Below are 21,943 nucleotides of genomic sequence, written 5' to 3'. Positions count from 1 at the left end.
AATACTGAAACTCTGTACTCAATATTACCAATTTATAGATGTTCAAAACCAAAAGTAACAAAAAAAAAAATCATCCGGAGCTCTCCTTTAATTCACTCGTACTCACTGGACTGTTACTTGCGTGTTCACTTGAAAAATTGTATTTTGTAATTGTATTTTGTAAAGGCCGTGTCACACCTTTCCGGGCAAGCTACGCGGGCTTGTTGCGAGGAGGCGTTTTCCAGTACGCAGGAGAATTTTCCGCGGGCAGACAAGATTGTTTGCGAGTTTCGCACTTGTGTCTTACCTGCTAGACGTGTGCTTCTTACCTTCTACTTGCGTGGATTCCGTTTTCTGTTACGAGCGACTTACGGGTACTGAGAAGTACCTGCGTTGGTGTTGCCTGCGAGGTGCTGCCGGTAAGGGTCTCCTCCTGGTTCTGCGTGTACCTCTGCGAACGAACCCCCACGACTCACTCGGAACAAGTTTTGAGCATGGTCAAAGCCTTGTCGTACCGTATCTTGGAAAGTTTTGCGGCTTGACTTGCGGGGAAACAAATTTGCTACCCGGAGCTCTCCGCAGTTTGGTCCGCACCTGACAGTACCTAGCGCGTATCTCGCCTGTAGTTGCCCGGAAGTGCGCATGCAAGTCCGATTTAACCGCAGCCAAGTTTTGAGCATGACCAAAACTTTTTCCGGGTGATTCGCGGGTATGCCCGGAGAGGTCCACGCAGAATGCCAGTAGGAGACCCTTAGCGGCAGCACCTCTCAGGCAACTCCCACGCAGGTACTTGGCAGTATACGTCCCCGTATGCAGCCAAGATAATGACATTCTGTGGGACTTCTGCCATTCCTTCAGAGGAATTCCTTTACTGAGTTGTAAGCCCCCACGAGCCTGGCAAACAGGTCACACAGTACACCCGCAAGCAGAATTTAAGTAGAACGCGTCCAGCAAGTAAGACACATGCACTGACTCGCCAAAATCGTTGTCAGTCCTCAAGGCCGTGTCACACCAGCCTTGCGTGCGACTTGCAAAGAACAATTTTGACTACCCGGAGGTCCCCGTAGATGATCCGCACATGACAGTACCTAGCATGTATCTCAAAAATAGTCGCCCGGAGGTGCGCACGCATATTTTTTTTTTACCCGCAACCGTGTTTAGGCCCTGTCACACCTTTCCGGGCAAGCTACTCGGGCTTGTTACGTGTAGGGATTTTCTAGCATACCGGACATTCCTGAGGGCGGAAAAGGATTTGTGCGAGTCAACGCATGTGTCTTACTTGCTGGACGCGTTATACTTGCGAGTATACTGTGTGACCTTTGTACCAGTCGCGTGGGGGCTGACAACTCAGTGAAGGAATTCCTCTAATGGAATGGCTGAAATCTCACAGAATTTCATTATCTTGGCTGCATATGGGACTGCGAAGTACCTGCGTGGGAATAGCCTGGGAAGTACTGCCGCTAAGGGTCTCCTGCTGACGTTCTGCGTGGACCTCTACGGGCATTCCCGCGACTCACCAGGAAAAAGTTTTGGTCATGCTCAAAACTTGGCTGCGGTTAAATCGGACTTGCGTGAGCACCTCCGGGCAACTACGCGCTAGATACTGTCAGGTGCGGACCAACTGCGGAGAGCTCCGGGGAGTAAATTTGTTTCCCCGCAAGTCAAGCCGCAGAAGTTCCCCCGTACGGTATGACAAGGCATGAATGAAAATTGCAAACATTCTTGTTCGCCCTCTGAAAATCTTCTACGTGCTGGAAACTACCTCCTCGCCACAAGCCCGCGTAGCTTGCCCGGAATGGTGTGACACGGCCTTCAGAAATTGTCCAGTATGCTGGAAAATCCCTACACGCAACACGCCCGCGAAGCTTGCCCGGAAAGGTGTGACAGGGCCTAAACATGGTGGTGGGTAAAAAGATTTGCGTGCGCACCTCCGGGCGACTACGGGTGAGGTACGTGATAGGTACTGTCATGTGCGGGTCATCTGTTTTTCGCAAGTTGCACGCAAGGCTTGCCCGGAAAGGTGTGCACGGCCTTTATCACGATTATCATTATTAAGATTGTTGCCATTGTAACTGTTATGAGTACCATTGTTTTAAGAATACATTTGCCAAAAAAAAAAAACCATACTTTTTCCACCAATTCTAAATTTCAGCAACGGATTCTTTGTAAGATACTATCTTCAGATCAACCTTGTGATGCTATATGTACCATCCACGCTTGTTACAAATCTAACAGGGGTTTGAAGGAAGAAGCTGAAAATGTGAAAATAGGACCCAAATTTGTTTTTGGATCAGGTGAGCTAAAAATATGGTATGTAGCTGGTAGGAGAAAAACGCTTGTTTAATTGAAGAAAACACACATTTTCATGACACAGATACCCGGATGAAATAAATGCTATACTTTTTATTGATATTTTTCTCAATATTCTCCACAATGACGAATCCATAAGAAATCGCTCCACTTACTCGGTTATATGTAGTATAGAGACTTTGTATTTTAACTCACAATAGACTAGAAATATAATTTGTTCAATTTTATACATCTTTCAATCTGGATTAGGCCGAGGGTGTACACCAAGAAGGAATGCTAAAGACAAAGGTTTCTCTGACGACACAATTTCTAAAGAAACTTATATTATCCTTTTTTGACTAGAGCTCACTCCATGGTCTCTTCATAATCAGATTGAAAATAGTGGCTAAATTAGAAATTAAAATTCATTAATGAATCTTAACTATTTTCGATTTAAGGATTACAATTCAGTGCATTGTCATCCGCTTGCACATTTAAAAGTAAATTTGTGAAGATTCCCATGCAGCCATATTACAACTTGGATAGATGAAATCATCACCCATATAAACTTTCTATCTTTCATGACAACGCAGAGGTGAGATAACATACTTACTTTAGAACTGTGTTCCTGATTTACCTTAAATTCTCAGATAATTATATTTTATTTCATTTGATTGCACTTTGCTTTGCCTTCTTTTCATGTATCATTCTTCATTCAGCTAAAGCAGAGCTAGCTTGCAGTGTAGTTCTTTTCTTTGTTTGTAATGAATCGTAGGAATGCACACGAAAATAGGTATAATTTCTTACGTTGATATGATAGCTGGGTGTATGCTGCTATGTTTTATTACAATATATCTCAGACCATTGCATGTTCTGTAACATAAGAATAGACAAAAGAAGCGCGTTAATGCACATAGTACAGTTTGGTCTCCTTCACCATCTCCGCATTCAGCTCACCATAGAAATAACACACAAGAGGACAAACAAACCACTCGTCTAGTTGTCCAGGTTACGCACGACAACATTCTACTTTTATTCAATAAAGGCAAGGTAACGCCGACTGAAAAAAACACACAAATCGATTACTTTCGTTCCCCGACCACTACAGAAAAAAAGACATTTCCTAAAGAGGATGGTTGTCCATTTTTCTTTATGTGTTAGTGATGTTGTTGTCGTAGTTGCTGCTGTTGCTGCTGTTGCTGCTGTTGTTGTTCTTGATGTTGATGTGGCTGTGTTTGTTCTTTGTTCAAAGGGTTTTAATGGTGTATTACTTTCATGTCACAGTACATGAAGCAGCAGCATGCTAGGATACCCTCAACCAATTAGAAGACGACATTTGTTATCAATATCCAAATTCAACGAGTTTACAGACGCGCTTAGATGTAGTGTTCATGTCAATAGTTTTTTTTGCTGATTTGAAGCAGAAGAAAAAAAAAACGGAAGTTGATACGCATATCGTATGAAAATAAACATTTTGATCGGCTCTGTTTGTTTTTACTCAAGCCTGATAAGTTTTGGAAAGGCATTAATCAATCTTTCCAAAATGACATCAGAATTCATGAAGGTTTCTTTAAAGTAGCTTCCTTTAGCTAAATATAGAACTATGTACATAGTGTAATCTCATTCTGAGAGAAATGATCATAATATATTCGTCGCTCACAATGTGCAATACTCTAATGACGTTGTTATGATTTGTATAATACAAAACGCCCAATTTTCTCGCTAAGCCATTGTCCAGTCGAACCATTGTCTTTTTCCACACATCGACAGTTAAAGATACTAATACGAAAAGAAACAATTTTACAAGACTATAAGAGAAGACTAAGTTAAAACAAAATGTATACATGGATTCATCGTATCTTAGCTGATTGCAATTCCATGAAGACTCCAGCAACATGGCAATCGTGTTCTAAGTACTTGATTAAAAAAAAGGAGAAAAATATTTGTAACATGACCCTGATGAAAACTAGGAACTGACAAACATTTTGAACACGGTAGAGTACCAACCGCTAAATAAAACATAGTAATGATATATTTCAGCAGCAGGTTATAGACAGCTATTTCAGGCGCATATGATCAGTACCATCGTGCACATGTCTTGACAAGTCAGTTGAATCTCGCACTCGGTCGTCGATTCCTGGCTGTCATCAGATTGGTAACCACGAGTACGACGATGACAGTAGCCATGGCAACGACAGCTATCATCCAAGGTCTTGCGTTGTTTTGTACGTTTGCATCTCCATCTGTAAAGAGCAACGGACATCATGCTTCGTTCACTTGACGTTATAAAATTATAATAATGAAACTCGTTTTAATGTTTAAACAAATGCTACAAACAGAAAGTGATGTCTCACCGCAGTGAAGACTTTAGTATATTTTTAATTTCAGAACATGCTTGAAACAGTAAACACACTCACATAAAACACACAAACACGCCTGAACAGATCATGTCGGTGTACATTTGTAAAGAAATGGGAAGAAAAAGTACAGCCATGAATATCTGAAGTTAATGAAACGGCTGTATTTGACTACCTCATCCCTGGTTTTTTTTTTCTCTCTTTTCAGATCCATTTTGCTTTTCCGTATTAATGCCCTTGCAATATGACTTTAAACCTTGTAAGCACAGAACTCGCCTTTTTCTTTTTGCTGAACAAAAATTGATCACATGAAAAGAGCATCTTTATAAGATTACATCGGAAGTCAACACAAAAGCGAAATGAAAGCTCTGATGATAATTCTGACCAATATTGTGTGGACACTTCTATGTAACCACCCTCGACATTAGACTTTAATTCTTATTATTTAATATGCGCGGACAGACTGGAAAAACTATCGAGAAGTTTAAGATCGCGAAATTTGGGCCACACATTCGTACGCGCGCAAGAAAGAGTGCGCCGTCCGATGGTTAGTGATTGTGACGTAACAAAGCACATCTGTCCATGACAATGGCCTCGCGCTTGGGAGACACCGCCCTCAAACAGAACGAGAACTTTCGCGGGAAGTTTCACGGGAAGTTTGCGGTCACACTGGCAAAACTTCGAGATCTTAAAGATCGCTAGATCGCTATCTTAAACTTCGCGATCTTTTGCCAGTCTGACCGCACCTATTTCTTGTGTATATATCACTGTTAATTCTGCGCTGTACAGTTCGTTAACCCGCTGCGTGCCACATTAATTTCCTGTCCATAGGGTTGTGTGTGAAACTTGTGCGCCTTTGACTCATTAGGCGCGGTCAGACTGGCAAAAGAAGTTTAAGATTGCGAAGTTTAAGATCTCGAAGTTTTGCCAGTGTGACCGCAAACTTCCCGCGAAACTTCTCGCGAAACTTCTCGATCTGTTGGCGAGCGGTCTCTCCGAAGCGCGAGACCATTGTCATGTACAGATGTGCATCGTCACGGCATAATCACTAGCCATCGGACGGCGCACACTTTCTTGCGCGCGTACGAATGGACCAAACGTTGCGATCTTAAACTTTTGCCAGTCTGACCGCGCCTATTGGCGTAGAAAGGGTTAAGATGGTACATATAAAGAAATACACGTATACTTCTCGGTGATTTCGCAGATTAAAGATGACACACATATACAATAACATAAGCAAATGGTTATTGATTTCTTCGGGAAAGAGTGTTAACCGACTTTTGGTCAAACAAGTGGTCTCGAGATTTCAAAATATAACAATTTGTTCAATATCGCTTAACTTGTTAACCACGGTCTATTTTTGTTTCGAGTCCAATACTTGACTAACATGTTTTCAATAAAGTAGAAGCACAAAGCAAAGACAAACTCACAACCATGCACTGGCTATCTTCAGAAGTCTAACACTGACCACTTTTTTTTTTTTTTTTTTTTTAGTTTTAGCTACCCGTTTATTGCGAGACAACGGATCGGCCTTTTGTTACTATTATTGCTATTCACCCGTAGAAACTGGATCACAGAAAAACAAAACAACACCAACAACAATTCACGTGATACATACCGGCAGTTTTTACGGCCATGTCTATCTCAGCTCCTTCATTCTGTGTGGTTTGTCGCACCCATCGCACGGGGCCTACGGATAGGTTCTGAAGCCGAGCGGGATGCCCGCGGCCGGAGGCACCACGCCTCATTCGGTTCCCATCACAGGTAGCACACTCGCCTTCTGTGTCACTTTCCATACAAACGGCTACAGAGCAGTACATGTAGATCTGAGAGGATGAGCAACAGAAAACATTACTGGTCCGTCTGTTTGTTTAAAACCTGCCACTTCTTAATCTCGCCAGATTCTCGTTTGTTTTTTTTTTTTTGATTGTCTTCATTCATATCGTCATCACCAGTTCTATACTATCTCGTCAGTATACCTATCATAGTGACGTCCCTGCTAATATCAGATGACAAGCAGCATTTCTTTGTATTATTATTGTTATCATTATTATTATCATTATTATTATTATCATTGTTATCATTATATATATATATATATATATATATATATATATAAGAGTTAATGACAAAACTAATGAACTCCATCTCCTTAAGTTGAGATATTTGCGATTAAAACAGCAAAAAAAGAGAAAATAATGATAAGAAAATATTGGATACTTTTAACTTCAAAAACATTCCTTGTTATGTAAACAGTTGGGTATGACTGGAAAGGTTTTATTTTGCTCTGTCTGAGGATGGCCTTTTTCAAAATGGTTGATATGGCGCTTAGTCCATTTTTTAAAGCCAATCAAACTCTTGATATGTGTGTGTGTGTGTGTGTGTGTATGTGTGTGTTGTGATCCTCTATGACAATGGGAGAACAAGAAAAATAATTTATGAATGAAGGGGGAACAAAGGAGAGAGAGAAAGTAATGATGAAGAAGACGAACTTACTTCATTTCCATTGAGGAAAGTAAACACTGCAAGACTAAATCCCACTCGGGTTGGAGAGCCCAGATCCGCCAGTTGCACAGTCTGTTCGAGGTCACATCTACACAAGTAAACAAGTGAATATGTAAACCGAGGCATTCAGAAGCACTAGATGATAGAAGTAGGTGCAGTAAGAGTGCAGGATAAATAGCCGCGGTCACACTGGCAAAAGATCGCGAAGTCTAAGATTGCGATCTTTCCAGTGTGACCGCGGCTTACAATAGTAACCAGGTCGGCTACACCGAAATCACAGTGTGTAGTGAAAAAACAAACAAACATTAATTTCTATGGATGGATACCATGTGATGCACCTACATTTACATGTGAGTCAAGAGGACAAAGTAATGAAGATCAAAGACAAAACAAACTCTCCCGTATAGATACTAAAGAGATACTCAGTAATAGTAACGACAATAAAGCTACCTTTTGGCTGTATAAGAGCTAATAATTCCTTTGCCCAATATTGTATCGTAGAGATCATCTGGGATAGAGCAGTTTAGGAAGAATCAGCAATATTTCGCTACCGTTTGAAACCAAAGATTTTTTGGGGGTCTTTTTTACTTGTGTTATCTCTGCCTCCTATACAAATGCAAATATAGGGACAAGAAGTAAAACATCACAGATAAAAACGCGGATACAAAATTTTAAAATACTGTAGTGCCACTTTAGACGGACAAAAAAAAAGTAGATATTTGCAAGAGAATGCCATGACTCACCTTTCGGTGATGAGGTTGTATCTGACGGGATCATTGGGGTCATTCGACGGTGTGGTCCAGCACGATTGGATGACGACTCGGCGGTCGAGATTACGCTCGAGCTCAATGGCGAAATACACTCTTTCATTGACGGGTATGTCACCTGTGCCTGGCATAATCATAGTGCTGTAGTTGCTGTCGGCGAACATAGAAATTTGTAGATCATACTCCCCGCTGTCGACAAGCGATTGCTGGACTACCTGTGCGCTGCCCCCGACTGAGTAAGTGTTTCCAATGCGCCTATCACGTTCATAGTAGCAACGGATCGGGAAAGACACGGTCAGCTGCCGCGAGATGACGGCGCCGCCGTTAGCTCCGTTGGTGATGCGATTCGTGTAGACGTCGAAATCTCCCTCCACCTACGAAACATACAAGACAGGATGAGGAAAAAGCGTCCCACAGAAAACGCCCTGATTGAAATGTTGCCTACAGATGTTGACAGAATGATTGCTTACTTTCTCAATTTCCTATGTAGGTTATGATGACAATAACTCAATGATATGATTGCATCAGACATTCGTATACGGAAATTCGTTTGAAAACATGAACTGCTCTTCAGTGGGAATGGCAAATACATTGAGATCTTAGAGTTTGGTCTACGTATTTCTTTTACGCACTTTTTGATGTAATTATACCCAAAACAGGTTCGATTACACGCCCTAAAACAGATTATGGTAAAAGATGTTTTGTATACAAAGGTGCTTCTTTATGGAACGATGTAGTTCGACATATTTCTTCTGATATTTCCCTTGATACATTCAAAAAACAACTACATGAATATATAAAATAATTATGAATATAGGATGCGTAACCGGATGAAGTTTAAACCATTCTTCTTCTTTTTTACTCATCAAATGAAATGAAATGAAATGTAATGAATTCACAGTCAAAATATCTCAGCAATACCGATTCTCTTCTGTATTTGAAATTCAGTGTCACATGCCCTTATTTTTTGTTTTTTATGTCGTAATCTAAGGCCTTGTAGATATTTTTTCTTTTTTCTTCGTTTGTGTCTGAAACAAGCTATCATGGTGCTTGTACCTTGTTTCTTGTTCTGTGCATAATATGTGATGTATATCCTTGTCATACTGTATGTATAATGTTTGTATTTTTAACCTGTATGTGTGGACCCCTCTGAAAACCAGCCTTTGGCTGACGAGGGTGTTCCACCCCATGAGTGGAAAATAAAAATTGAATTGAATTGAATTGAATTGAATTGAATTGAATTGATGTGATGTAATTGATCTTCTCAAGTCTACAATAGATTACCTCCCAGCGGGTTCCACACTGGTCGAACCTGGTTACAAACACCAGATCGTTTCCCATAAGTTCACCAGTGCAGTTTCGGTTGCCATCAAAGATGAGAAAATCGTCGCCGAGGTCCGGGAGGGTAGAGCGGTCCACTGTGACCCGAATAGAATCACTAAGACACTCCAGCCTGGCGCTTCCATTTGAAGGGGCAGCCCCATTTGCTGCAAGGAGAAACGCAGTCAAATGGTATGAAATTCAGTGAGTAATTAGGATCAAAGCATTATATTTATTTTTGTTTCAATCTGTAGATAGATAATGAAAATCTACATTAAATGTTGATAGTGAGATGGATTCGAACGTTGTGCTAGTTAGACAAGGGGGTTGCAAAAAATATGAAATTTATTGTTTATCAAGCAAGGTACATGACTTTTTTTTAAAGTAAGCGCGTAAATTATACTAATGACTGAAAGACCCCCCCCCCCCCCCAAGATACAAGCACAAAGCGTCAACATGAGAAGGCGACTTATATGAGCTCGCCAAGGTGCCTTTTTCTCTTCTCACCTCAGACAATGATAATAACTTATACAGGCCTACCAGTACATAACGGAACCTGGCCGCTCCACTCGCCCTCGACGCAGGTGATACGGGAATTCCCCGTGAGAGTGTAGTTATCGTTGCAGCGAAACTCAACGTCAGCGCCGTTGTTAAAGTTGTTTCCGAGCATTTCGCCGTTGGTCGGTGAACCAGGATTCTCACAATCTCCTGGTAAACAGAGAGACAGATAGACAGACACACACACACACATAGACATACATGGGGAGGAATAAATTAAGAAAGATTGAATCAACGATGTGCAAGACAGAAAGAGAATGCATTTTGACTGATAAGATATAGACGAATTGACGGATGATTAAAGAGAGCAAAACGAACAGTTTGATGGATAGACAGAATAGAGTGAATGCATATAGATATATGGATTTGATGATGAAAGTAGATTAGAAAGCAAATAGATATGAGGCATGAAAATAGGCAGATGAATATTTTATGGATAAGTAGACAAATCATGCAGATAGGGAAATAAACATAATGAAACAGATAAATGAATGGAAGGAGACAGGTACTAGTAATAGTACAGGTATGATAGGACAATCAGCCACTTATGCACAACTGATATGCATGCATTTCAAATGAATTTTATACGGACGTTTTTAAAACCATACATCATTTTCAAATGGCCGGAACACTCATCGCTCCATTGCTCAAAGAAAGAAGAATTAAGGCAACATCGTACAGAACGCAATTGATAATGATTTTCTTTTGTCAGTATCAAATGTATTTAAGATCCCAAGACAAATTCAAAGCAAACAACGCTAAGAGTAATGCATACTTTTCTGTTAAAATCTATAACACAATATATCAAACTAAAACCTTCCGAATTAGGTATAATACTTATGCGGGGTGGGGGCTCCAACAAAAGTAGTTTTTAGTGATTTATTATTTCTATTGATAACTAAAAAAAATATGTCCTTTGCATTTAGTACTATCCTAGCTTTACCTCAAACTCCACTGTTGATTAAACAAACCCAACTCATTTCGTTTTGATTTCAAGTGATGTTTTGGCAACATTTCGGTTGCCAGGACGAAGGATATGATGATCTTTACGGATCTCTCATTGCATCTACACTCTTTTTTTTATAAGGTTAATATACAGGGATGCTACCAACATAGCCAGAATTCAGTCAGTTATAGTTATGTTTTCCCACCCATCACAGATGAGTGATAAAATGTATGAGACTTTGGGAATCAAAACAAACGATGGTAGAGTTACCGTTTGAGCAGGTTGGCACGTTACCGCTCCATGCACCGTCCTCACAGTTGATGCTGGCATCGCCTGTTAATGTGTAGTTGCCAGAACAACGGAACTCCACCTCAGCCCCGTGGTTAAAGTTGTCTCCTATCAGCTCACCATTTTCCGGAGATCCCGGGTTCCAACAGTTCGCTGTAGAGGAGATGTTGATTAGATATTACAAGTCTCAAATGTTTACTTTTTGTCTTTGTGTTTTTTCCCAGCTGTTTTCCCTAGGTACATTGCCTTGCAATAAAGTCTCTGACAAATCACACAGTTATTAATATCAGTAAACTACTTTCAGAGAAACAATGGTGCAAAGTGGAAATTCGTGTTATTTTAAAGATAAGTTCTAATGCATTGTCAAAATTCAGCTTTATGGATTGCCAATACCGTTATGAAGAAATTCGACACCAACATTTTTGTCTGTTCGCCCGTTCTGTGGGGACACTAAACTTTTTTAATCTGACATTTTGGTGACCCGAAAGAGATAATGTGGTCCGCGACATAAAAGCAAAAATAAAATATAGCAAATCTATTATATTGATTGATTGTCACATGCACACACCGTTACACAATATCCAAAGCAAAACAATACTATTATGAGAAAGACGCAATGCGCACCTCGACACCTTGGGAGTTCTGAGCTCCAAGAGCCATTGAAACACGTGATATTTGAATTTCCTGTCATCGTGTAGTTATCATTGCAGCGAAATTCGACCACCGCACCGTGAGCGTAGTCGTTTCCAAGGGCTTCACCATTGGCGGGAAATCCGGGATTTTCGCAGTTAGCTGGAGGAAGGTCATAAAAAAGATTTTCTTTTTTAGTTCGTTGGTGTATACTATTTAGACGATTTTTTTTTTCTCATCCATTTATTCTATGAAATTTTTGTTACCTTTTCCTATAACATCTTCCCATTGAAATCAATTAAACGTAAGTGTGTGTGTGTGTGTGTGTGTGTGTGTGTGTTTGTGTGTGTATTAAACAACATTGACAGCTACTGATCATCGATTAGCAACAACTGACATATTTTCACTGATGTGTTAAGAGACGTGTTTTGTCATGATGCGGTAATCATGCAATATTGATAACCTCACTATTCTATTGAAAAAAAAAACACCCACAAGAATAATGGACAATGCATCAACAGTACTTTTGATGTGTGGTTAGAGCGCATAATTTAAAGTTGCCATCCTTCAATTACAGTTGTATTTTTTTGACTGATTTCAAAAGTTTCAATATCCAAAAAAAAGAACCATGATAATATGCTTTAAAACCGAATATATCATACCAAACGGGATGCATTCCATCGGAGGTACAATGAAACGCCCGTCATTGCACTCGACCTCCGCATTTGGATTCGACGGGGTGCCCGACGAACAGGCCAACGAAGTAACTTCCTCATGGAAATAAGTTTGTTTGGCGGGAGTAACGTAGGCGTTCGAGGGAAGACTCAAATTTCCAATAGAGCAATTTGCTGTTGAGACCAAGAGAAATGGGAGAAACAAAATAAAAACCGGAAGAGAGATTGATTGATTGTGTTTGTATGTTTGTGTGTGTGTCCCGTCGCAATTAAGGCCTGATGAATTTTTTTGGACATCGACATCTCACATTTTATATAACAGCTAACAAGAACTTCAAATGATATACACTATGTCTCACCATAAGAAATTTATCACTGAAGAAGTAAGAAATTCCAGCTCGAGATAAACACAAACTTAGGAACAAAATGGTCTGGAATATTAATGCGATCAATAGATATGCAATACGGGATACACAGACAAAGGTAAGTATATTCCCAAAAGTGATATTCTTCATGAAATCACGAAAAAAAAAATGCTCATCAAGACATTCCAATTCTTTGAGAGTGAGGTGCAATTGTGCCTTTTGTCACTTGAAGAAATATTAGCGAAAATATCTCTTTGCAGTTTCTTCGGCTTCTACTTTTGGGACTACAGCAAAGACTACACGTGATAAAACACTGCATCCCAATGAGAGATTTGGCTATTTAGAAGTAAAGAATCAAGGAAAAACACAAAACAATAAAACCCTGCCTTCCATAGAACATGGAAGGATTAATCCCACCTTCAAGGATACAAGTAACATCCACTGATAATAACCATTTTAGGAATTCCTGAATTTTATATAATACAGTATGTCATTATCTTTCTAACCAAAGGGACAAGAAGCGTGAAGCGTGTGAAATAGTATTCGATGAATAGACCGACTGTATTTACATGATATATTGTTTGCAAAGGAAAATGTCTATAAAGCCAAACAATTAATTGCTACATCAACAATGATTCTCTCCTTCTTAAGTCTATAGCGTTTTTGTTTTTCTTGATAACTAATCAAGAAAAGTCAGCAGTAAGGATTTTAATGATATTTGAGTTACTTGTGATCAGTGACATTCAGTGGTTGTGGACTATGTAAATTTGCTTTGGACTCGACCGCAGGATAATGTGTGAAGTTTACCGAAACAGGTAACGGGTGAGAGACTCCAAACACCGTTGTTGCACACGGTTTCACCCTGTGTGCTTGGAGCGTCTTCCAAGTTCGTATATCGGCCGCTGTCGCAAGTAAATAGAACCACGGAACCATGATCAACCGTCTCTCCCTCAGATATGGCGGCGTCAGAATATGAGGCAAACGTGATTCCGGGTACAACACACCTTTCTGTAGGTAAGATAATGGTCAATGAAAACCAAAGGTGACTGAAATCGTTTACATATATAATACACTATATAATATTACATCTTATATAAGATATGTTATAATCTTTGGTTAGATCTTTGGAGTAAGCAGAGCAATGCAAGCCGACCACAGGCAGTTCGTGGATTACTATTCTTTGAGGAATTCTACTTTGCCCAGTGTTTCAAAATGATAAACTTTACTTTACATAGAAACCCCAAGAAAGCAAGAAATGTGACAAATTGTATTTGATTGTTTCATACTCAGGGGGAAAAGAGACGAGCAAACCTGCAAAGCAAACAATAAACAAGATGACAAGTAATATGACAATTAAGCGATAATATGATGAAAGAAAAGAGACTGCTCCAAGAAACTTGGCGTCTGATGATATCAGTGCATCCTACCATAGCACAAGGGAGGGGATGGTTCCCAGTCTCCGTCCCGGCAAGTGGAGGTAGAAACGCCTACCATAGTCAGGTCCGGACAGGCGTAATTTGCTATTTCGCCGTTGTTGTACGAATCTTGATCAGGTTCGATCACCACGCTTTCGTTCGTCTGTGGCCGTCCGCAAGGGGCTAAGTAGAAGGAGATCCGCCGTAAAGATCGAAAGATGTTTGACATGTTAAAGGCCTGTTTTCTTTCAACTCAATCATCTTCGATCTCAACAAATATAATGTAGTTTTGATATCCCGGTTTTAATTTCTGATATCTAATAATCATCATAGATCAGCAACAAGAAAGTATTTTAACATGTTTGATTGTTTATTTTGTGATCTTGAATCTAGTAATTTCATGAAACATATTGACATTAACATATGATTCATAATGTAAAGATTTTGCTTTTGTAATAATAAGACATTGTTCTTATGACAATATCAAAATATTACAATATCTTGCAGGCGAACTCAATTGAAATACATTATAAGTATCTTTGATGACTTTGGGTGTGTGTGTGTTGTTGTTGTTGTTGTTGTTGGTGGTGGTGGTGGTGGTGGTGGTATTGTTGTTGTTTTTTAGCAGATTAAACGCTCATAGAATAGGTCAAAAAAGATTTCCATTACACAATATTAAAGTTGAGATACTAGGAATTCAGTTTGTGCTACCAGAAATTCATTGTTACAAAAGACTATGCATAATGATCAAAAACTGTAATTATTTGTAGATGATAAATGGAGTTTTTGGTACATCCCTCGTTCTTTTCCAGATTTAACAAAAAAAAAATATATATATATACATATATATATATATATATATATATATATATATATACTGATTTAAAAAACACTATAATATGCTGTTCAATATTTATTTTTAAGTTTTGATGTCAAGAAATGTCAATGAGTATAGTTGTGCTGTCTCAATGCAAGAAGATGGCTTCCATAAGGTTTTGTGAAAAAGAAAGAAACAAAAACAAAGGAAAACTTTTAGAAGAGAAATAAACAAACACAACAAAGTAAATGACCCCAAGAAAGTTGCGATTAAAGAAATCATTGCACTTGCATATTCCTCGACAAATCAACAATATGATGTTTGCAATTGGAACACAATGCTTGGTCAAGTAACATGATTAACATATGATCTTTATGATACAAGTTAATCTGTATTATGTAAATCATGTTAAGCGTAGATAAGACCTATCAATACTTGTGTCGTGAGCTACGAGTCCTTAATTCACTAAATTCTACTAATTTTGTATTACTATCGTTATTTTCATGTTCATAGTATACAAATATACCAGGCCTGAGAGGCTCTGGTTGAAACTATGCGCATGAGGTGACTTCAGTAGCACTATTTTCTAAGGGGCGCAGCCCCGAAGAAAATAGTGCTACTGAAGTCACCGAAGGCACATAGTTTCAACCGGTGCCTCGAAAAAATGGCCTGGTATATTTGTTTTATATCCCTCCCAATGAATCTAAGAGTATTCGACTGCTGGTATTCTGTAATTTACCCCCTTTTTTAGGGCATCTTGCTTTACTCTTTTCAAGAAGAATGACAAGTCATTCACGCTCGGGAAAGCAGTTCAGCAGGAGGGCAGCGCGTACGCGTACTATGAAGAGACAACTGCGCGCTCAGCCGCTAAAGTGTACTCGGCGCATTGCTGTACAACGTACTAGTACTGGTAAACATGCGCAAACTGCAAACTCACTACGCGCTTCATACATGCAAAACGCCTCCGATCTGTCAACAAGTAGGCCCTACGTTGGTGCCGGTGATGTGCGTGCTCGAGCTGATCAACGGTGTGACTGTGAGCTGCAGTTGATTGTGTTTTCTGTCGTCTTTCTAGCTGTCTGTACATGAATATGGACTATCATTTCCTGTTAAAAATGCAAGTATACATTGTAAATTTGGGTAGCATTCAGTAACAGCGAGACTAAGGTTAGATTAGATTCTAGCAGTTACGAGTTAAAGCAGCGAGTGCCACTGTAAATTGGTGTTCTAAACGTAAACAATTAACATTAGACTCTAACTCGTTAGACACTCTAAAAAATAATTATTAGGATGAGATTACGGGAACTAGGGTCTACTGTTAAACAGGTAGAACTAACGTCAGGCTTAACTAGATCTAACTTGCGCTAACGTTAGAAATAATGGCATAAGCAGGCTTACTATCTACTGCAGTTTGTCAACATCTTTTGTGTGGGTCGCTCGAGTTAGTGTACTGCGAGACCAACTTAGTTTCAAAAGGCGAAGCATGAATTCCCAAACTTCGACAGTCCTACACTGGGATATAGGCATAGACACTACCTCAAATCTAGCATACCGTAGTTAGGGGATCATACTTTGGGTAGCATTCAAATCCTTTGAATGACCTTCTATTGGCATATATCTCTAACCTACTAAGTAAACGGTTACGAGTCACGACACGCATCTTCAAAACCAGGGCCAAATGAGACTGGCCTAACCAACGTTCGTTTATATAAGAATAGATCTAGGCCTACGGTACGTCGAAGAGCCCTAACCGATATCGCCTACTCTGTTGTAACGTAATACAATGAAATGATCATCTTTTTAGGTAGAATGAGGGCTTTATAAGAGTCTCTCTGAGTCTCTCTAACGTTACACGTATTGAGTGTATGCGTGCCTTGTGGTTCTCGCGAAGTGAAGGCGCCGCAATACCCATTCATTTGTACATGAAATCTCTCGCGAAGCGAAGGTGCTGCGATACCCATTCATTTACACGTGAAATATTTCACGTCGAGACGCGAAGCAAAAAAGGCGCGAAAATCACCAGCGTGGTATAGTTTTTACCAGTGCCGGTTTTTACCATTTCCCTAGGGAGTATAGGGTGGTATTCTGAAATCCTTCCTAGGAAGAAATTTCTTCCTAAGTCAGGATTTTTTCCTAAGTGGTATTCTGAAAATCTTCCTAAGTTTCTTCCTAAGTAGACTTAGGAAGAAAATTAGGAGGGGGCGGGAATATGTAAATTTCTGACTTAGGAAGAAGTTGGTATTCTAGAATGCACTTAGGAAAGAATTTTAGGAAAATATTTAGGAAAGCTCCACCCCTGTCCTAAGTACGTTGTTAAGAATAGCAAACTGCAAGCATCGTGATAGGCGCGCTTGTCAGTCATTGCGCGCACATGTACCTTGATGCGCGAAATGAGCGTGAGAAAGGGGACATCCCGCGCCCTCGTGTATTTGACCCTACGTCATAGTAATATGCGATTGTCATTGGCAGACATCGGTTAGTTCCTTATGATACGGCATTTCGTATTGGCTTAGGAAAGGACGGGGGCGGGAATAAGGATGGCCTAATTTGCATTAAGAAGTGCCTAGGAAGAAATTTCAGAATACCAATTTTGTCTTTCCTAGGCACTTCCTAAGTTTCTGACTTAGGAAGAAACTTAGGAAGAAACTTAGGAAGATTTTCAGAATACCACCCCTAGTCTTTTTCGCGCACTTGTATGGTAGAATTATGTTTTGTTGTTTACAGTGCTCTCGACCAATCAGGGGACGAGATGCATTTTGTGAGGGATATAATTCTTATTATATCCCTCATGTAAAGCTTCTTGCCATAGGATTGTACAGAGCACGAACATGGTGTAGTTTTACTAGCTAGCTACGAGCAGCTGGATGCGGTGCAATTGGTTACTAGCCAGCGTGATATAGTACTTTTGGGAATCCACGATTTGCACCCATCGTTATCGTGTGATCGATATCTACATTTCTCACTTAAGAATGTACGCAGTGCGCGTAGTAGCGATACTTTTGAGCGACAGTCCTGTGGCTTGTAGCTAGCTAGCTAGCGCTAAGAGAGCGCGCGGTGTGATGTGCGACAGCATTACAGAAATCTGTGTGGTGCGATGGCGTGGCCGGTCGGTGTGTAACGTGTGGACGTGTGACGTGATCAGTGCATTCAGCTCAATTGACAAAGTGACTGCTTCCAGTAACGGAAGAATGATCGCAGGAGGACACCATATCAGGTACGAATTAGGAATAAACTAAAACCGATTTTGAAGATGATCTGGGTAACGAAGCCGCTTTAGGCCTACTTCTAACGTAGTCCTGGACCTCGATCTTTCGGAGTTTTGCACGCTGTAGTGTAGCTCGTGTGTAGGAATCAACAACAGCGCAGCGGTGTCGTTCGCTACGCGCTGCACGCACTGCTGCTGCACTGCTACAGCCTAACGTTAGATTTATCGTTCACGAAACCTGCACACTTTTCCAAAAGGGAACCGTCATTACTCTAGTAAAATGCTCGAGAGGGATATAAAACAAATATCGACTGCTTTCTTTCGGGCCATGGTAAAACTATTTGACCTCGGTGATGTCTCAACAGTGCCATGTCCCTCGACTTCGTCTCGGGACATAGCACTGTTGAGACATCACCTCGGTGCAAATAGTTTTACCATCTCCCTCTGCAGCAGTCGATATTTGTATAATAGTAACGTTAAGGTCGAACCTCTGCAAGTGGGGGGAGGTTGACTCCAGGTGCCCGTGTCTGAACACTGGGCTGATGTGGCTCCCACGGTTGTGAATCCCTCGTTGCACCTATACTGAATAGTTGAGTAGACCGAGTAATCCGTGCCATCGATATAACCATTTTCAGGTGCGTCGGGCTCCGGACACTGCGCGAACGCTGTCAAGAAGAGGAGAGGAAGATCATTATCATCATAGGAGTGTCAAGTTAGCATGAACACAATACTTCGTAGAGGAAGCCGTTTCTGATATCAATAGTGGAATTGCCATAGAATAACATAGTGCCTTAAATATAGCGAATTCTCACATCACATGCTTGCAAGTATCGGTATCAAATACAGTCTGCCATATCATCTGTCGGAAACGACATCTCAAAGATCTTAGTTGTTTTTTGTTTTGTTTTGTTTTGTTTTGTTTTGTTTTTGCTTTTGGTTGTGTGTGTGTGTGTTTGTGTGTTCGGATATATATCTGTGTAGTATTGCCATGATTGCTGAGGTTTAATGCGTTTACCTTCCGCCTAATATTAGCGACCTCTAGAATCTGCGACGAGAACACTCAGGCGACGCAGCCTCACAGGTTGGACAATAGAAACAGCTGTCTCGCGCATGCGCAGAACACCATTTTTGGCCTAATTTGCGTCGTCTTAGAGTTAGTGTCGCAGATCAAAAGCTTGCTAATGTATCTCTTCAGAAGGTGACTGCAAAATCTTTAGGTTTACATTTTATGTGTATATACCTACCTACTAAACCTTGCATGAATTAAGATTGAGAGACTCATGCCCGAGTCGTCTTTATCATGCCAACATTTCCATTATTCTCACACCTTTCGAGAAACAAGAACAAATCTACGCTCAAACAAGCAAAAACGCTCAAACATATTTTCCAAACACATAAAGATCACGTTTGGAGACAATAAACGTTTAATCAGAAAAGGCAGAAATATTACATTCAGAGTGCAACAGATCACACGACTAATGATAAAACTCCTGTGCGCCTACAATTTTACTTTTTACTTTCATCCTTTCTCAAATCACTGCTTCTTTTTCGTTTTTAATCCATTAAATCATATGTATGCATCATATAATATCTATATCTATCTATCTATCTACATATATATATATATATATGAAACAAAGAAAGGTAAAACTGACCAGGAACAAATGATAAATGATTAAAACTTTAAGCAAAGAAAATGAGTTTCCATCGCGAATCGAATCCCGATCGAAACCCATTTTCTTTGCTCAAAGTTTTCACTATTTATACATTAACAATGTGTATACTTTGTATTTGATAATCTTATTGGTATACAGGTAATACTCACAGAAGCAGACGATGGTAGTTGGGTTCCAATTGTTTGTGGCAGAGCAGGTGAAAGTGCTCGCTCCCAATGAATTCACATCGCAGGAGCTCGTCACCTGCGCTCCTACAGTGATGCATGAACCTTCCGGAGAGCTAAAGGAGACGTTCCCGGCGCCAGGAGCCGTGGTCGGGTATCTGGCGATACTGACCGGGTCACAACCGCTGGAACCTGTCGTGATACAGTAAAAAAGTTAATGACACTCGACGCAATCACAATTATATCATCCTGTATTTTACCATGTCATAGGGTAAAATGAACTTATGAAAAGGAACGTTTTGTTGGATTAGGAACAAAACGTCAACACACCGGATTTTACCAAAAACTGTGGTACTCCTGGTAAAATCATATTGTGTTTTTATATCATCATGTGTTTTTGGTTCAGTGTTGACTTGTAAAAAGAGAACGGCACTTTTTACAGTGCAATCATTGTGTGAATTAGTTGATAATACAATTCTCATCTACTACTTTCGAAGGGCTGCTTTACAAAATAGTTTCATTAACATTCCTATACTTGGCTGAGGTATGTACTTAATCAAAAATCAAATAAAAGACTTATTAGATGCCATTTCACTTGCTTGTCACGAAGATCACAGTAAACTCCAATCCTTCCTTGATAAGGTGGGATTTCACGGAGCACTTGAACGATTTGCGAAGGACGCGAATGACAAAATCCAACATTCGGAAAAGTTTTTCTCCGAATGTGTTCCGACAACAAAGCCGAAAACTATTCTTGCGCAATTTGTGCGAAGTTTCCACGACGTATGTGAGAATGTCGTGTGTATCATTGCTAAAGTACAGCATGTTACGGACACGAAGAACACGCGACGGAAATGCGAACAACGAAAAATTCTCAATAATCATGGGAGAAAATGTACCCAAGGAGAGGTGGAAGCTGTCTTCAGTTGAATTGTTTTCTTTGCTCTATTTCTCCTTTCTTTTTCTCTCATTTCTCTATCGTGTACTTGCCTACATTTTTTTCCTAGGACCTATGTCCACTAGAAGAGCATTTTAATTATTTTTTTTTGCAGTACCTCCAACACATAATCTCTATAGTTCAAATGAGATTTTACATACTTAAGATTAATTTTAAGTGTATTCTGCGATTTTTTGGAACATAAAATATTTCTTTCTCTTTGCTGTTCTTTAATTTCTTTTGTTACTATAGTTGTTAATAATAGTTCGATGTTTAGATGTATGCTACGATATTTATTTGTAGAAAACGTATAGGTCATACATCCCAAAAACGTGCGCTAAACGTTCGCGAGAATGTCTCAAAAGGTACGCGAACACTTTGCGATTATGTCGTTAAATGATCGGAAAAACTTCGCAGATTTCGCGTGACATACGCGAGACATTCTCCAAAGTTTCGGAGTCTGTTTGGGGTTTCACGAAAATTTTGCGAACATCGCGCGTGTCTTGCGAAGGTCTTGCGCATATGACGAGGCTTTAAAGACACTTTCGAGAACAATTCGAGAGCAAATCACGACCAAGTGCGCGGAAATGGTTCGCAAAAAATTTCGCACTTTTTTGAAATTCTCGCCGAAGCAAAAACGACATTCGCGAACAATTGACGACGCTTCCGAACCCTCACGTTCGTTTCGCGATCTTTTGCAGACTAAAATACGAATGCGGGATTTTGCCATTCGCGTCCTTCGCAAATCGTTCTCGTGCTCCGTGAAATCACACCTTTAATAGAATGAATCCTGCTTTGCTTGACTTGAGGAACAACGTCTTGCGTGTGTTGTTGATTTACGTACCGGCAAAACATTCGGCAGGATCAAAATCTACATTTCGCTGAATATCGTTTATCAAATAATCTTCGAGGGAAATACAACATCCATTCATCTAGTTTATGTTTATACCAGGGCAGCCCAATCAGTGGTTTATACATGGCATTGCTTGGTCACTTGACGCTGTTGTTGTTGTTTTTTTTTTATTCTAAGTTGCTACCGAAATGCTTAGAA

The 21,943-nt window shown here is 40.0% G+C and overlaps 1 protein-coding gene across 1 annotated transcript; it reads right to left on the bottom strand.

The window, feature by feature from the left end:
* Positions 1-3,265: 3,265 nt before the first annotated feature.
* On the bottom strand, positions 3,266-21,875 carry LOC139739385 (CUB and sushi domain-containing protein 2-like). Its single transcript, XM_071650005.1, has 14 exons — positions 21,869-21,875; positions 19,941-20,147; positions 18,604-18,780; positions 14,106-14,276; positions 13,486-13,686; positions 12,302-12,487; positions 11,634-11,801; positions 10,992-11,162; positions 9,758-9,925; positions 9,182-9,384; positions 7,874-8,271; positions 7,122-7,218; positions 6,244-6,451; positions 3,266-4,511 (listed from the first exon to the last, which is right to left on the bottom strand). The coding sequence occupies exons 1-14, from the start codon at positions 21,873-21,875 to the stop codon at positions 4,375-4,377; spliced, it is 2,499 nt and encodes an 832-aa protein (XP_071506106.1). The 3' UTR covers positions 3,266-4,374.
* Between the last annotated feature and the right edge of the window lie 68 nt (positions 21,876-21,943).

The sequence above is a fragment of the Diadema antillarum genome, unplaced genomic scaffold (assembly GCF_040938485.1).
Source record: "Diadema antillarum isolate AM-2024a unplaced genomic scaffold, OU_Dant_1.0 seq00000798_RagTag, whole genome shotgun sequence".
Classification (NCBI taxonomy): Eukaryota; Metazoa; Echinodermata; class Echinoidea; order Diadematoida; family Diadematidae; genus Diadema; species Diadema antillarum.
This window is presented reverse-complemented; position numbering and strand designations above follow the sequence as displayed.

Coding starts and splice junctions, on each gene's coding strand:
- LOC139739385 (XM_071650005.1), bottom strand. Junction 13,687..14,105: donor ATCCCCTCCCTTGTGCTATG/GTAGGATGCACT, acceptor TCTTACCTACAG/AAAGGTGTGTTGTACCCGGA. Junction 9,926..10,991: donor CGTGCCAACCTGCTCAAACG/GTAACTCTACCA, acceptor TCTGTTTACCAG/GAGATTGTGAGAATCCTGGT.